The following is a 16,985-nucleotide window of genomic DNA, read 5'->3' as shown; positions in this document are numbered from 1 at the left end:
AATTAACTCAGCGTTTATACGGCAAAGTTCGTATGTGCTATGTTTCACAACATAATTAAAAAGATCCTTTCTTCACATAAATATCCGGATACACAGATATCGAGCGGGTGATGGACAGTAATAGCCGTAATAGAATAACTGCATCGTCTCCAAACCCGCAGTTTTAATTTATGGTTAGTTACGAAAAGAGAACGTGCAAAATTTTCTTTCAACGTTCTCTGATGTAAATAACTAGATCTAATACTGAAATTTTTTTTTTACGCAAACTATTCATTTATTAAGTCTATAACTACGTTTAAATTACTTTTGGAAATATTAAAACAACGCATAAAATAATTCGCGACAGGTCCACAACTATTTAGTTGCATGCTTATTCATATAAAAGTCCCTGGAAAATACCACCCCTCTTTCGTACATCAATAGGGTTTGAATATTGCCCATTCTTCATTTTGTTGGCTTGATGCTCAAGTACATCTTATTTTGAATGGTTTGCTTGACAGGATTGATTTTTTTAAGTATTTGTGTCATGGTCTCCACTAGACGATCGCTGGAAACGCCAGTCTTTTTATTTTTAAACTTGGTCAGTAGTTCAGTCGGAGTCATAGGCTTGCGCATCAAGTAACGACGCACTGCCTCTTCGGTAATGCCATAATCACTGCAATTAGATAATAAGAACAAATATATTTTTAAGCGTTTGAGTAGTTAAAGACTATTTTATGGTTACGTACTCCTTATTGTTAGCATTTACAACACCGGCGAACGTAGATGGCACCATAGGAGTTGCTTCAGCTTTAGTTCGTTTCGCTGGCGTACTAACTGGACTGTTACTATTCTCCGAAGCGGTAAGATCGCTTGGCATGCTATTGTTAACATTACGTTTTGTTGCACTGTTCGTTATTGAGCTGGTAGGCGTGGCTGGACGTGAATTGTTGTTGGCTGCACTCTTGTTATTTGTATTATCCTTTGTTTTTTTCTTGCTGCCGCTACTTTCATCCTCGGAATCGCTACTATCTGAGCTGAAGTCACTGGACGAATCTAAAAGAAAATATTTGGAAATTTTAGTCTACAATAATGTCATATTTCATTAAAAAACCTTTTTTTTCGTCCTTCGTAATCTTCTTAGTTTTTTTCTTCTCCTTATTGCTTCCTTCTTCTTTATTTTTATCTTTCTCTTTATCTGATTCATCAGATTTCTTCTCTTCCTCCTCATCTTCTTCATCCGAGGTCAAAAGTTTGCGCAAAGCATCCTCTTCCGCTACAGACTTCATATCCTTGTCTAGTTTGGCTTCTGGGTCAGGTTCACTGTAAAATATTCATGACATTAGATTTTTTCAATATAAATTTAGCAGCACGCTTACTCTTCACTGGATTCTGTATCATAATCCATTTCTCGCCCCTCCTCATCACCATCATCTGATTCTTCGAAAGCCTCATCATCTACATCTCGTTTTTTCTTCGGCTTCTTCGGTTGGCCTTTTTTGCCTTTCTTCTTGCCGCCATCATCATCGCTATCTTCTTCTTTTTTCTTCTTCTCTTCGTCCTCGTCGGAATCAGATTCATCATCTGAATCGATCCATTCATCCATTTCACTAATTTTCAACTCCTTCGCCTTTTTAGATCCTCCTTTGACTTTAACCTCCTCTGGGTCCTGCTCTTCTTCCACGTCGCCCTTCAAACGTTTACGCAACATAAGTGAAAAATAGTTCATCACTTTCTTACGTCGTCCAAACTCTTGTTCGGCTTCTTCGGCTGACAGTGATTTGTAGCGTTGTATTGGTTGAAAATTGTACCATTCATTTAAGGGATAAGCTTCAATTGCACCATCTGGTGCATGAGTGAACACATAGAAGGCTGCGTTTTCACTAACGCCTCCCTCCCGAATGCCCTTAAATTTTTTGCCATTCTTACCGCCTACTTTCAGTATCCATGGCTGTGCTTCAGGTCGATATTTTTTTGCAATAATGCCAAACTTTTTTCGACGGACTTCCTCGCGAAGATCTCGATTATACTCGGAGCCAGCGCCGAATTTGGGCATATCTTCTTCCATGCCCCGAAATTCTTTCATGTTATTTTCACGTTCCATCTTTACACCGCGCCATTGGGCGAAGTCCACATTTAGCGTGGCATTAAATCGCATAACGTGATGCTTTTTTCGCAAGTTTTTCGGCACACGTATATTGAATTCCTGAACGTTTGTTGGAGGGGCTGGTGCCGACGTGGATGCTGATGCACTGCTGGAACTGGCGCTGGCGGACTGATAAGCATGCTACCAGTTTATTAAGATTTGGAAAATTATTAGTTTAGTACTTACACCAGACTTTGATGTGGATGCCATTGTTGCACTGTCTCTTCAAAGGCTTCGTTTTATTTTTACAAAATTAATTATTTTTCATATACTGAGGAGAAACACGAACCAATAAATAAAAAATGCGATAAAATTCACAGTAAACAATAATGTAGGGTTGCAATTTTGACAACCAGATGTTAAAACAGAGGTGCCAAGGCTTCTGGAATAAAGCTGTGCTACCAATTGATTCACATATATACCTTATGAGTCATAAGTTATGCCAAATTTTTATGAACCCTAGAAGAAAAAAACTTTATGTAAATAGAAAGAGCCTTAAGGAAATAAGCTTTAAAAATTTTTTTAGACTATCGAGCTCGCATATTATTAATACCTTGACCTTATACCATTTTCCCACGCCATTCTGAATTGCTTTGTTCGCTCTCCCATTTCCGATCACGAATTACCCCATTCCCACGCTCACATTCTTAATTCGATTTGACAGTTCTCAGTCTCTGTGTTTTGTTTTTGTTCTTCTTCGCTGCAAAATGGATGCAAAATGTAGGTTCTTCCTAAAAATTTATAAGTTTCCGTATTAAATTAAGGAAAACCCATTGATAAACATAACTTTTCGCACTCAGAAAAAAATGCAAGTTTTGTTTTGTGAGCAAGTTTCGATAAATTCCCGATACAAATTAGAGACGGCACCGATTTGTTCTTAATTCGCATCATGATTCAATAATACAAGGTTCGATAAACTGACAGTTGTCTCTCTCGCACCGCTCCCTTAGCAGTGGCAAAGTGTTGCTTCTTTGCAAATTTACTTGGAAAAAAGTGTTGCTTTGCTGTGAAATAGCAGTATATGAAGCACATTTAACTGATGAAAACATAAACTGTTTTTAAATTGGATATTTACATAAAGCTCATAGTAGTTTTATTTTTTTATACGGCTAAATAACACATATAAAATTTCGTTCAATATTTCGTTTAAAATGCGAGATTTCCTGCAAATACATTAGAATTTACAAAAGGAATTTCACTGCTATTTGCCTACTTTGGATACTTTTCTACTACCATTTTCGCAGCAATGGATTTCATTCCTCCCCTTTCCCCTCCTTCGTAAATGGAACCTTTTGTAAGGGAGTGTCAAACCGCGGCTGTCAATAATTATCTAACGTTGTATTATTGAACCATAAATTCGCATGGTCATTGGATTTGAATTAAATTGACTTTACGTAAATTGTGTGTACAATAGTCTCGGATAATTTTGGTTTTCGTTGTTTGGTTAAAGTTTGCTTTGTGAAACAAGATGGCGTGGAACCCGTTTAAAAAATCGAGCTTTTTCACTCACTTGCTCTTACCAGCTTTTACGTGGTAGTGTGTTGTTCGTTCATGAGACGCTGGCTTAAAATAGGCCTATAACTTGGCAACACTATGTAGTAAACAGCTGATAGCTGCAATTATAGGAATGCCAGTGGCAAAAATACATCGATGTTTTTCTGCGATCGAAANGTCGGTGTTATGCAGACAAAGTTTTGTTTGCCAAATTAAATGGCGGCTGCTTACTTTGCTCGGCGGTGGTTATGTCGAGTTTGGCACAGGGTTGCACGTTCATTATGGTTTTCATGGCTATTGCCAACACGAAATGAAAATTTCAGATGTACATAACGCGCACAATAAATATATTTTTATGATAACGTATAGGCAATTAACTGTGCCCTAATCTTTGAAGCTTCTACAGCATATTCAGTTCCCTAGCTTTCGGTATCACGGCAATTTTTGTGTATAACAACAATTATCTAAAATTTTTGTATATGACAACACCGAATTTGCCGCAGTTTGACCAAACAAAATTAGTTTGCTGTAAGAGTCGCCAAACTCGCTCTCTCCGAGTTTGCTGCAACAACAATTGCACGCAGTTTGCCAAACAAAATTTCTGCATAACACCGGCCGTAGTGTGTTGTTCGTTCATGAGACGCTGGCTTAAAATAGGCCTATAACTTGGCAACACTATGTAGTAAACAGCTGATAGCTGCAATTATAGGAATGCCAGTGGCAAAAATACATCGATGTTTTTCTGCGATCGAAATATACATCGATATTTTTTGAAGCATCGAAAGCCATACATACCTACAGATAATGTTTCACAACAAAATATGTTATTAGCAGAATTGTACAAAGTTAGAAATAAGTCTCTTTTTTGTACAGTTAAAAAAAAGCTGGAATGACGGTTCAATGAACTACAGGTGTCAGTTTAGAAAAAACATCGATGCATTGATACATCAAGTGGAAAAATTTCGATGCAACGAAGCATAACATCGATATTTTCATCGATGTTTTTCCGACATTACTATTTGCGCTTTTATCCGATGATTTGATTAAAAATTTGATTTTAGTTTTATGTACATAATTAAGCCAATAGGTCTTGGGTAAATCAACAGGTAAGTTCTATAGATACTTATAATCCATTTAACTTCTTGTTTACAGAATTTCAGATTCATTTACCATAGTAATGGACGTATTGAATGAAGATTGTTTACATAAAATTTTTCAATATCTTGCCTTAAAAGATCAAATAGCTCTTTCACTTGCGAGCAAGCGTTTTGTTTGTGTGCTTAGTAATATATGGTTAAGAAAATATAGGAAGCGGCTGGAATTAAAGCTAAGTGCCAAAACCGAACTCGGAGTGGGGGAACTAAAAGTGTTCATTGGAAATGTGCACCAACATATTGAGCACCTTCAACTCGAATGCGAGTCCGTTGAGTTCATAAATGTGCTGCGGCAATTCCAGTTTATCAATACGCATAAGTTGTACATTTCAGTGAAAGGGGCACAGTTGCTGCAACAAGAATTCGTAGCCATTTTGTATAATATATTTCCAAATATAAAAATCTTGCATGCAGCTGGAAAGTTCACTGGCGCAGGCTTTATAATGTGGAAGCGTTTAGAATATTTGACACTCACTTCTTGTTTCACCTTCCAATTCGACTACTTAGAAGATATATTACGAGAACTACCAATACATACATTAATACTGAAGAGCTTTAAAGTAGAGCTACCTCGCCTATCGGACAATGCCTTAGAAAATTCTGCTTTACGTGTGTTGGTGCTGAACTCATATGAATTATCCTATTTCACGCCACAACTGAATAATCTGAAGCAATTGAAGGAGCTGCAGGTCAGTGATTTGTACTCTACGCCTAACTTGGATACGTTAAATAACCAACTAGTGGAGCTACGTAACACGCATCGTATTGAGGGGATAAGCACACGTGATATCACAACGATATTCCCAAAAATTATTGATTTGCGTTTGCATACGCACCTGCGACATTTGCTTCTAGCTATTGATCCAATGGCGTTTTCAGAAATGCTTCCTTACATTTGCCTACTACCCACGTTGCGTATATTACACTTTCATGCTTGTTACGTTCGCAACGAGGCGGATTTTCAAAACCTTTTTTCAGTTTCGGCACATTTGGATGAAATAAGTTTGGAGAGATGTATTATTAGCTACAGTTCTAATCCATGTTTAGATGTGAACGACATTGTGGGCCATCGAACGAAACCTCTTACATTTAACTTTTATGAAAACAAGTCTGACAATGATGATAAGGTGGGAGAACCATGATTATTTTTGTTTTTCAAATGCTATATTTAGAAATAAAAATATTTGTTCTTCAAGGCTGAGCTGCAGCTGAAGGGTCAAAGCGATCTATTTAAACTGGAGTCTGATCAAAAAATGCTACAACGCTATCGTTATTTGGTTTACGAATTTATTTAATTTATTATTGTATAAAAGTCCATACTGGTATTTGAATGCATCAAACATTTTAATATGATATGAGATAATGTATTTCGCTAGACATTGCACGTAAAAACATCACATTTTTAATGTGTAAAAATGTATGGTCTGTGATCATTGATATTAGTATTTTTAAAATAAAATTATACTGTAAAATATATGTCTAGGCAATTGTTTCGCAAGTGCTTTCGTTCGACCACTAAAGAATTGGCAAATCCAAATCGGACTTTAAATACGGGTTTTCAAAATATCTCGGCTCCTGCGCCGTCTAGCGGATTAATTCATCTTTCATATTGCCTTGGCATTGGGTTCTGAGCAAAGTTTAAAGTCTAGCTAATCGGGAAGTTGGTTCCAAAATTTGATTACACATTTCTTGTGACATAATAAACGTATTCCAGGTGTTTCAAGATTTGTAGGTTTTACAGGAAAAGCTGTTTTCGCCATAAATTCCTGCAAACCGTGAAGTACCTGGAACGCTCCGGTATCCTGTATGCATTACCACATCTTAATCCAACTGGGCGGTAGCTGTTCTGTATTATAAGTAAATAAAAAAAAAATTGTTTTTGCAGTTGCATTGTATGAGCAAGTTTCAATATTAACGGTCTATTTTGAGAGAATTGATTTTTGAAAAAATCTAAATAAAAATGTAGAGTACAAGGCAAGCTTGTTGTTTTAAAGTTCATACAAATTCTCCAAAGAGTTTTTAGGAAATGATGCTTCAGTGACAGTCCTTGGTCAGATATAAATCCATGAACCAAAAATATAAGATCACGCGGGCAGGATTGTAGCCCGTTAGAATCGCATTTAGGAAAAAAGTTTAACGATTTTGACATTAGTCGTTTGTACCGTTTGTACATTTCTTCGTTGTTTACAATTTGGTGGTGGCTTTTTACTGCAATTTTCTTCATTTTCGCCTGTGACAACGTGTGTACACAAAAGATAAAGAATAATTTAACACAACGGCATGATTTATAGAAGAATTTGCATAATAAAAATGATTATTCATGCGTTCAACAATTTCGCGGTTTTCTCCGTTCTCTTTGTTGTTTACTTCTTACAACAAAGATGGCGTCGAGATTTCGGCAGCTAGAAAATAACTTTTTTCTTTCTTTCCTTCCCGCGTGATCTTGTTCCGGACACGTAAGGCCGTAAATACGTAAACTACCGTAGGAATGAAAAGGAAGCCCGGCTGACCGCCTGCTGAATACACCTTTATTATCGATAGTGTTCGTCTGATAAAGTGTGTTTGCATTGTTCAACTTTGCGTTCAACTCAGCGCAAGGTTGCACGAAAAAAAAAGTTGAATGGCTAAAAATATCGAAATATGAAAAATATCAAAATATTCGCCATAAAAAGGTGTTTGCACTGTTCAACTTTGCATTCAACTTTTGGTTGAACGGCCTTTCAACCAATCGCTTTCAACAAAGTTGGTAGCCAGCCAAAATTAAGCCATTCAACTTTTTTTCGTGCAACCCTGCGTTGACTGCAAACACTGCTATACCACCCCAACTCAAGTACTGAATGCTACTCAAAGTATCGATAGAAAGGACTCGATTCTACTTGTACCAGAAAAAGTAAGTCTATAAACATAAGCCTAGATATTAGTCTTTGCCAAATTTTCTTTGTTAAGTATTCATAATGCCATATTTACAAAAAAAAAATTAAAGTTTAAAAGACTAAAACCTCCCTATTATAATTGCCATTCGTACTGTCATCAGGTAACTTGAGAATAGAAATAGCTACGTCTTTTAGGCGCATCAATATTACATAGTTACATCCCGAGCTAATAAAAGGAAGGTAAGAAGGTAAAAATACTCATTACTTTGTAGAAGTACTATAGTATTCACTTTTAACTACTGGTATCGGAACATCACTAATTATCGATTGCAATATCAATTAAAGAAAGCGGAGAGAAGATAGACAACAAAAGATCCGACGACATTAGGAAAAAATTTATTAGGGTATATTTTGAGATTAAAAAGCCTTAAAATCCCTGCATTACAAAGTTCAAATTCCATTAAAACCTTTTTTAATAAATTAGTTTAATCGACAAAGCTAGATGGCTATGGATGTGATAAATAAATTTTACTCAACTGTGCATACGACAGTCTCACAGCTGTCGGGAGTCTTACCAGGAAACAATGTCACCAGGGAATATGAAGTACTGGAGCAGGTGTGTACAGCAGGCGTTGGTAAGTAATTGCAAATAAACAAAAAAAAAAAACTCGTGTCACGTTCTGTTTTATACCACCAAAAGGCCTTATGTGGAAAGTGTACAATGGGTATAAGAAGAGTACAAAACAGGAAGTATCTGTATTTGTATTCGAGAAGAAAATGCTAGAGCGCTGGGCGAAAGATGATCGCGAGACCATGTTGGAAACCCTACGGCGAGGCGTGCAACAGTTGACAAAAATACGACATCCACACGTCTTGACCGTTCAGCATCCGCTCGAGGAGTCACGCGATTCATTAGCCTTTGCCACGGAGCCCGTATTCGCCTCGCTTGCGAATGTAGTAGGTGACGCAGTGCGTTCGGATAAAAAACTCTATGACGTAGAGATACGCCACGGTCTTTTACAACTCTTTGACGGCCTGTCTTTTCTGCATAATGACGCAAAAATCGTGCACCGCAATATTTGCGCTGAAACTATAGTGATTAATAAAAATCGCAGTTGGAAGTTATTTGGCTTTGACTTTTGCATTGCCAATCAACCCTCAGTGGACGGTAAATCATTTTGGCCCTGCCGTGAGTATTCAACTTCTATACATGTGTTGGCACAGCCCAGTCTAGAATATTGCGCACCAGAAATAGCGCTTAACACTATAAATAGCCCCGAAAGTGATTTATTCTCCTTAGGTTTGTTATCTAAATGCATTTTTCTGGTGTAAGTAATTTAAAGAAACCTTCTTGAAGGTGTGTTAGTTTTCACAATTTATTCCGGGAAGCCGTTAAAAATGTTTGGCAGTGATTATAGCTCGTTTCGGCGTTATGCAGCCGATCTCAATCAGCGTAAGTATCCTTCAATGAATAGTGTACCCAGCGAATTGATTGAGAGCTTACGGGCATTGCTGCATCCCAGTCCCAATATGCGGCCACAACTGCATGAACTGAAACAGGTGCGTGGAAAATACTACTAATTTTTGGTGTTTCTTAAAGTTGCTTTTTACAGATTGTTTATTTCCAAGATGTTGGTGTTAAGACGCTTAGCTACTTAGATTCCTTGTATCAGTGGGATAATTTACAAAAATCGAAATTCTACAAAGGACTTCCACAAATCATACCTACACTACCGCATCGTGTCAACTTACATTCCATTTTGCCATATTTGGTAAAGGAATTCATAAATTCGCCAATGATACCATTTGTATTACCCAATGTGTTGCTTATTGCTGAGATGAGCAGCCAGAAAGAATATTGCGAGCATATTCTAACACATCTTAAACCCATTTTCAAACTGAACGACCCCATACAAATACTACTTATTTTCATGCAAAAAATGGATCTCTTACTTAAATTGACTCCAGCTGAAGAAGTGAAGCTTCACGTATTGCCGCTACTCTATCGCTCGCTGGAGTGTGATATGCCACAAATACAAGAGTTGTGCTTGGCAGTATTACCCACTTTTTCCAATTTAATCGACTACAATGCCATGAAAAACGCTGTGATACCTCGCATTAAAAAACTCTGCCTGAACAGCACCAATGTTTCTGTGAAAGTGAATTGCTTGATTTCGATTGGTAAACTCTTAGAAGATTTGGACAAGTGGTTGGTATTGGATGAGATTTTACCATTCCTGCATCAGATACAGAGCCGAGAACCTGCTATAATTATGGCAATAATTGGAATTTATAAAATTGCCATGACCAACACCAAGCTGGGCATAACTAAAGACGTGATGGCGCATAAATGTATACCGTTTTTAATGCCACTCTGTGTGGAGAATGGATTGACGATTGCACAGTTTAACACAATTGTGGCGTTAATTAGGGAAATGTTCGGTCGAGTGGAGAAGGAGCAGCGCGAAAAACTGGAGCAACTTTCAACTATACAAAGGGAGAACAAGTGAGTACATACATGCATGAATAATTAATATATGGCTGTCGAGTTTGGAATTTCAAAGCTTGAGCAGAAATTATGAACGTTGGTTAATTAGAAAACTTAAAACAAAAAGTAAGGGAATGCAGAAGGAAATGTTTTTTTCATATGTAGAGTTTGCGTAAGCAATTATAACGCTTTTTAAATCTACTTTATTTCTTATAAATTCGAACGGGAGTAAATTTATTTTTTTTTTCTGTATATCGGTTTAGATTAATCTTAAAAAAATGCTAATTTGTTTTTATTTGCTCAAGACCACGTGATGCTTCTGAGATTTTGGCCACAGAATTGGAAAAAGGCACGGGTTCCTTATCGCAGGGCGCAAAGGCGAATACAAGCCTTACGAACAGCGTAAACAGTGACGATGATATGTTTTCTGGATTTTCCATATCACCACCAACGAAACAGTCAAGCGCACCTTCACAAGGAATTCAACAATTAAAATTAAAATCGAATAATGATGCGCTAAAGTTAGTAGACGCAAACTGAGAAATATAAAATTTGGATGATTTAATGTGAATTACTATCTTACAGAATATCGCACACTTCATCGCCTAAACCCGACATTCTCTCCTCGCTGATGAACTCGAATATATCGAATCTAAGCAACTCTTCATCGCCAAAGTCCTCGGTTGCCCCCACATCCGCAATGTCACCGATTGTGAATCCCTATACATCTCCCGGCAGTAATGTGACCAGTCCCAACCAATCGCATTCAACTGACGCTTGGACAAACAACTGGCATAGCGCAAATCCTTTGGTTATGAATCATCAACTGGCCTCACCACAAGCCAATAATAGTAGTAATAATAATTCATCATCGTTGGATAAATTAAATCCATTCGGTGGTGGGAATAAGAGCGCAAGTGTGCAACGACAAGTTGTAAACTATATTTACCCTTCGGGCTACAACAGCAGTGGTGCCAGTGGAATCAGCAATGGCAATAGTATGAGCAGCTTGAATAATATGAACAACTTAACTCCACTGATACCGCAACAAAATGCAGCGCAGAAACAGGCACAGGATAACAAAAATCTTAACACATTATCACAGCAGGATATACTAAGTTTCCTAAATTAATTGAACAATGCCAATGTGTTATTGTGCGTTTCTGTAACATGATTGCAGCGAAATACTGCGTGCATTCCACATACTATGGGTTACAACAAATACAAGTGTAGCGTTTATATGACGTGGCCATTTTAAATATCAAAGACAATTTCAAAACCAGCAGTTATAAGCGGACAAAGATGAAATGATGTAGGAGACTTTTATTAGGTATATAGAATAACAAGTGCAATATGCTGATTGCAAGTGTTATGTATGAATGTTTTATTCGTTTTCTTTTTATATACCCATATCACACAGATTTTGGGCATAACCTAAAACTGTCAAACATTTCAAATTAACAAAAACTATTTACGTAGGTATTCCAGACTTTTGGCCAAATTGTGCATGTCGTTTTTGACTAGTTGTTTTTGTAAACTTTATCGTGAATATTTAATTATCTGAATCAACGGTAGCTATAGCAAGATAAACCAATTCAAATTATATTCTCAAATCGCACTCCTTCGCGATTGTTTTTAGAAAATCCGAAAATTTATAAATTACTATATTTTGTTAGAATGTAGTTTCTTTGATTCGACTATTGACCTTTAAAGAGGACATCTAAAAATTAATAACAAAAGTTGATAAAAAAAATACGATAAACTAGCGTTAGGGAATTTTAACGTTAACAAAAACATCTGTTAAAAAATTAAATCATTTAAGCACTTTGATTTTGTTATATCGCGGAAGACCATTTCGGCGTTAATAACCATTTTCATTTAAAATATTATAGTTTTTCTTCCTCCATCTATGAGTGTGAACAAATCAATGCAATGTCTTTTAAAAAATGTTTGAAATGTTAAACCCAACAGTTCTAAACTACCCTTCCGAACTCTGTTATCATTTTAAACTAATTGTAATCTATAAAAAATACTATGATTAAATATCTATTTATATAAACTAATAAAAAACCATATATGTATGTAATTCAAGTATGAATATATTCCATATATACAAAAAAAAACTTACATATAACTTTATCCAGTTTGTGCTGAACGTACGCTCAAATAAATGCACCAACAACCGTTGAAATGTTGATTTGGTTATATGTATGTATAAACGGCACATCATTTAATTAGCAATTAAATTTGGCTAATTGTGACGCCTTTCGTTTTTTATTTAGGGTTCTTATACTAAGTTTAGTTATTCACAATTTCTATACATAGTGTGCTAATTAAAGTGTATACCTTTGTAATTGAATGCCAACAGCAATTTCATAAAATCATCTAAATCCATAGAGCGTGCACGCGCATTTTCCATTTCTAATTTTTTTAAGATGTCCATTACTTTGGCCTGCATACTAAAATCAGCTTCGAGTGGCTATAGGATAGTAGCCATAAGTGTTAACATACATTTTGTGGGTTTCTTTTAAAAGTATTTCCTCGCTCTTACCTTATTGTGCAGCGATAGGTGTAACTTGTAGTTTTTCTCCAGCATCTCGATTACCGAATTTATTTTAAAAGCTGCACCTAATGTTTTGTTTTTACGCAGAAATGCAATGCGGGTTAGACCATCCCATTCGGTAAAATTAACTGGCGGTGGCGGGTTCTTTGGCTCTAGTCGCACAACGCTTGATTCTACTTTCGGCGGTGGTTTAAAATTATTCCTACCAACCTTCATTAGCATATCGACACGCGCTAGCAACTGTGTATTGATACTTAGACGACAATAGAGCTTGTCACCTGGCTTGGCAACTAGCCGTTGTGCGAATTCACGCTGAAACATTAGCACAGCGCAACGAAAGAGTGGCCGGTGTAGCAGTAATTTGAAAATTAGCGGCGAACTAATTTGATATGGTACGTTGGCAATGCATAAATCGAAGAATGGTAGTTCGGCTTTGAGAAAGTCACCGATTAGTACTTGTAATTTTGGCTGTAGCGCTGTTGCTTGTACACGCTTTTGCAACTCAGCAGCGAGTCGTGTATCAATTTCACAGGCGATTACTTTCTTGGCACGCTCTAGCATACGCACTNGTAAAAGTAAAACACTCCATACAAATTTGAAAACGAAAATTTATCTGTGTAGAGAATATACGTCATTCTCTACTACTCATTAGCAGTAGAGAACAGGGCGGCGAATTCATATCTCAATTCGCCTTGGTAGAGAATTGTTACAGAAACGAGCTACTGAATTGGCTGATCCAACTGTAGAGTACGTTTCGACCTGCGTACCACAAGTGAATTGACATTAAGAATTAAGGCGAATGCCTTGCCCCTTGGTGCAGATCTAAAGCGACAAACATTCCGAGGCGGACGAAAATGTGACCATTTAAGCGCAACGGGCTCCAGGGGAGCTTGTGTCTCCTTGCAGACATCGACCGTAGTTACACCAACCTATAATTTCAATGTAATGCTATCCGTCAAGCGATGTCGAGCTTTAAATATACATACAACGCCCTCCTCTACCCGTTAACCGACAAAGCTGAAAACCGTAAGGCTGTAGCATTCACCCCTATCAAATGATGATCAGGATTACGGGTAGTTGCTGCTTCTCACCTGACCAAACTACAGCTAACACACTATCTCTTGCTTCAGAGTTCCTCCCCAAAATCAATAACCATTTAAGCTTGTCTAAGCAGTAGAGTGTACACTGTACAGTAAATACCATCACTTTTCGCCAGATCAGCAGTGACCTTGACACAATCGCCCCAGTTAGGGAACAATTCGAGTTGCTTTGAATTTATTGATGGTTTTCGATATGGTAAACTAAACCACGCTACTAGAAGATATTGAACCTTTCTCTATTCTACTGGGACTAAAGCCACGGACTGCTAATTATTGGGGTGGTCGACAATTGTATCACTCTGATATTTCCAACCTAAAGTGACCGAAGTTATAGACCTGTCAAAAGACAGAACGTCACACAGCCGCAGGATGTAGAAGCAGTTTCTGCTTAGTTGCTTTCGCTGAGAGCAACCAAGTCGCCTCCTGCGAGGGACGCGATTCATTAAACAACCTAGCAGATTAAGCCTATACCTTTGAATAAATTACCCAAGACAGTATCTCTTCACCTGCCCTCTTCAACCTAGTTACTTGAAACTGGTGAATAGGTGGTCTACGAACAGTAGACTCTAGTAAGATGTAACTCATACCAAATAAATATGATTCACTGGGAAATAAAAGCATTTACATGGTATTGATACGCTACAAGTAATTTTTAGCAAAAAAAAAAAACGACTTCAACTCCCATATAAAAAAAATACATATATATATATATCTCATGATCCACTGATCGGATTTCAACCAGATCGGTTGACGTGGTCCAAAGTTATGCGGTAACATACATAAAAAAAAAAAAAAAAAAAAAGATTCCGACGAACTGATAACCTCCTCCTTTTTTGGAAGTCGGTTAAAAATAGAGTGACTACATGTTCCAATGAGGAACTCAACGATATCGAGTGGGATGCATATAATAAATTTTTTCATATGAAAAATTATGGGCATATATGTAATACTTCTATATTGGCAGTAAGCTAACTTCTCAATGTGTTAGCATTCCGAAATCAAAGCGAGGCGGTCTAGTACCGTTTTTTTCAATTTATTGTGTACTTGAGTGCCGTTTTTGTATATGTGTTGTGTACATGTTTATTTATAAACGTATGTGTTCCTTTTCTTTCGTACGTGTTTATTGATATATCTGTACTGTAGTGTTTTCGGACGGTACTGGCTCTTACTGCCAATATAGGAGTATTACATATATGATTATGGGGTGATACTGTTAACATAATGTGACCAACCGTACTTCTTTCGGAAGTACAGTACTTATTTTTTCGCTCTTGTACTTCGTACTTCGAAGTACAGTCAAATGTACTTCCTTGCGATATTTTGTACTTCAGGAGGAAGATTTTGTAACCAGTTAGCGACGATTTTCGTAACGCTATCGCACTTTTTGACGCATGATATAAATGATTTTGCGTCAAAAAGTGTGATTGCGATTCGAAAATTGCCGCTAACTGATTTCAGAATCTCCCCCCAGGTCCTGTACTTCCTCGATCTTCTGGACGATCATCACATGGCCTGGGTGATAAATTCGGTCACCCCATTAAAGTCGCCGGGACCGATGGCATCATACCTGCGTAGCTCCAAAAGGTTCTGAAGGTGTTGTGCAATTGGTCAAGAGAAAGATGAAGTGGAATCATCTCCACATTTTCTTTTAACCTATCCAACCTTCGCGAGGCTAAGATGGAAGCATTTTGGCTCGCACTTCTGAACAAACACTGAGATCTCAGGGATCGAAAACAACCGTCAACTTAGCCCAACCTAACCTGTACTTCTTTGAGCTATGAAATAGTTGGTCACATTACTCATAACCAATATATAGTATTGGCCAATACAATAGCACCCCCATTTCAAGGTGATATTGTTTGTCATTCATTTTTTTTTTTCATACAGTTTATGCCCCTTTCTGGCTTTTACAAAATGCAGGGGTACCGTACTTATTTCGGTACAATATGATCGTAATGTATTTTCAATTCGAATTCAAAGAAAAACATCCCACGAAAATGGTTGCGATTTTAGAAAAATTTGTGTATATTTGCAAACTACTGCAAATAATGGAGTGTCATATCTTAAAAGGTTCAGAGAATTAACGAAACAAACAAACATTTTATGGCCTCATGTTTCCTTCAAATCGCATTGCTATTTTTTCTAACTTTTCCTTTTGTTTAGCGCTGTAACCGCTTTAGTTATATCTTTTAATTTATGCATGTGAACTATTTTCAACAAGCATTTTTTCATTTGCTCCTGAATTTTGGGTACATTTTCTTATAGTATTTCTCATTCTATGTTTTTATTACATATGTATATACACTCCAATGTTCGGGATAGTATTTTGAGAATACCCGAAATATATGCAAATATGTGGTGGCGGCTGCTGTAGAGCATTACGCAGCGCCTGAGTTCAAGTCCAGTTTCCCACCAACATCAAAATATAAAAAACAAAAAAGTTTTTTTTTCTAATAGCGGTTGGGTAATCGTAAACCTCAGAGTGTATTCTATATTGGAAACAGCTTCTCATAAAAGTACAATTGCCGTTCGGAGTCGGCGTAAAACTGTCCTTTACAATAAATAAATAAATAAATAAAATCACGCATGCCACATATCGGAGGAGAATCTAGGCCAAGCTCTAATATATTGTGTAAGCGCCAATATGTAAATATATCGTCGTTTAAAGTACAAAAGCGCGTATCGTGGTTCTGCAAAACCTCGAAACAGAAATTTGTGCCAAAAACACATTAACATTAACATTAACATTAACATTAACATTAACATTAACATTAACATTAACATTAACATTAACATTATTCAAGTAAAATTTTGTTTGCTAATTTTTTTATATGAGAATATTGTTTGCGCTTTAACCCAACCCATAAAAAGCAATGATAGAAACTATTTAAAACATTTAGAAAATATCAAAAATATTTTGACCAAATTTCGAACTTTTTACGCTGAATTTTTGGAAAAATTTTGGAATTTTAGTATAACCAACAATGTGCAGCTAAAAATTCCCGTTGATTTAAATAAAAAAAAAATGTTTGTCACCGGTCTTTTTTTTTTTAATTTAACAATTGCCATTTTTAAAAACTAGCGGTGATTTGTTTTAATTTTTTTTGCGAACAATCATAGCTTGTAACTACCTACATATCTGTCCATTTTGCCTTTCATCTTAAGAATAATTTAAAATGTTTAGTCAC

At 36.7% G+C, this 16,985-nt stretch overlaps 5 protein-coding genes across 10 annotated transcripts in view; 3 read left to right on the top strand and 2 right to left on the bottom strand.

Moving 5' to 3' along the window:
• Positions 1-16,985, top strand: part of LOC108371549 (GILT-like protein F37H8.5) — a 41,867-nt gene that overhangs the window by 19,377 nt on the left and 5,505 nt on the right. The gene's annotated exons all lie outside the window — the stretch shown is intronic.
• Positions 262-2,557, bottom strand: TfIIFalpha (transcription factor IIFalpha). Its single transcript, XM_017627128.1, has 5 exons — positions 2,312-2,557; positions 1,359-2,254; positions 1,094-1,302; positions 729-1,035; positions 262-655 (listed from the first exon to the last, which is right to left on the bottom strand). The coding sequence occupies exons 1-5, from the start codon at positions 2,333-2,335 to the stop codon at positions 445-447; spliced, it is 1,647 nt and encodes a 548-aa protein (XP_017482617.1). The 5' UTR covers positions 2,336-2,557; the 3' UTR covers positions 262-444.
• On the top strand, positions 4,619-6,249 carry LOC108371545 (uncharacterized). Of its 4 annotated transcripts, XM_017627132.1 has the most exons (4): positions 4,658-4,673; positions 4,705-4,725; positions 4,795-5,900; positions 5,970-6,249. In XM_017627132.1, exons 3-4 carry the CDS (start codon positions 4,797-4,799, stop codon positions 6,066-6,068), a joined length of 1,203 nt encoding a protein of 400 aa, XP_017482621.1. In that variant the 5' UTR covers positions 4,658-4,673; positions 4,705-4,725; positions 4,795-4,796; the 3' UTR covers positions 6,069-6,249. The 4 variants fall into 4 exon arrangements, with proteins under 4 accessions (XP_017482620.1, XP_017482618.1, XP_017482619.1 ...); XM_017627131.1 differs by having other exon boundaries at positions 4,619-4,725; XM_017627129.1 differs by having other exon boundaries at positions 4,622-4,725; positions 4,780-5,900.
• Positions 7,875-11,715, top strand: LOC108371542 (SCY1-like protein 2). 3 transcript variants are annotated; one of them, XM_017627123.1, is made up of 7 exons: positions 7,875-8,050; positions 8,136-8,281; positions 8,347-8,946; positions 9,004-9,206; positions 9,260-10,152; positions 10,440-10,655; positions 10,720-11,715. In XM_017627123.1, exons 2-7 carry the CDS (start codon positions 8,149-8,151, stop codon positions 11,264-11,266), a joined length of 2,592 nt encoding a protein of 863 aa, XP_017482612.1. In that variant the 5' UTR covers positions 7,875-8,050; positions 8,136-8,148; the 3' UTR covers positions 11,267-11,715. The 3 variants fall into 3 exon arrangements, with proteins under 3 accessions (XP_017482612.1, XP_017482611.1, XP_017482610.1); XM_017627121.1 differs by having other exon boundaries at positions 7,876-8,050; positions 8,131-8,281; XM_017627122.1 differs by having other exon boundaries at positions 7,875-8,281.
• Positions 12,326-13,259, bottom strand: LOC108371548 (probable dimethyladenosine transferase). Its single transcript, XM_017627133.1, has 2 exons — positions 12,686-13,259; positions 12,326-12,613 (listed from the first exon to the last, which is right to left on the bottom strand). Exons 1-2 carry the CDS (start codon positions 13,256-13,258, stop codon positions 12,464-12,466), a joined length of 723 nt encoding a protein of 240 aa, XP_017482622.1. The 5' UTR covers position 13,259; the 3' UTR covers positions 12,326-12,463.

Source organism: Rhagoletis zephyria, unplaced genomic scaffold (genome assembly GCF_001687245.7).
Source record: "Rhagoletis zephyria isolate East Lansing unplaced genomic scaffold, Rhagoletis_zephyria_1.1 Rzeph_scaffold_05053, whole genome shotgun sequence".
Classification (NCBI taxonomy): Eukaryota; Metazoa; Arthropoda; class Insecta; order Diptera; family Tephritidae; genus Rhagoletis; species Rhagoletis zephyria.
The sequence above is the reverse complement of the archived record's forward strand: the minus strand, read 5'-3'. Positions and strand labels throughout refer to the sequence as shown.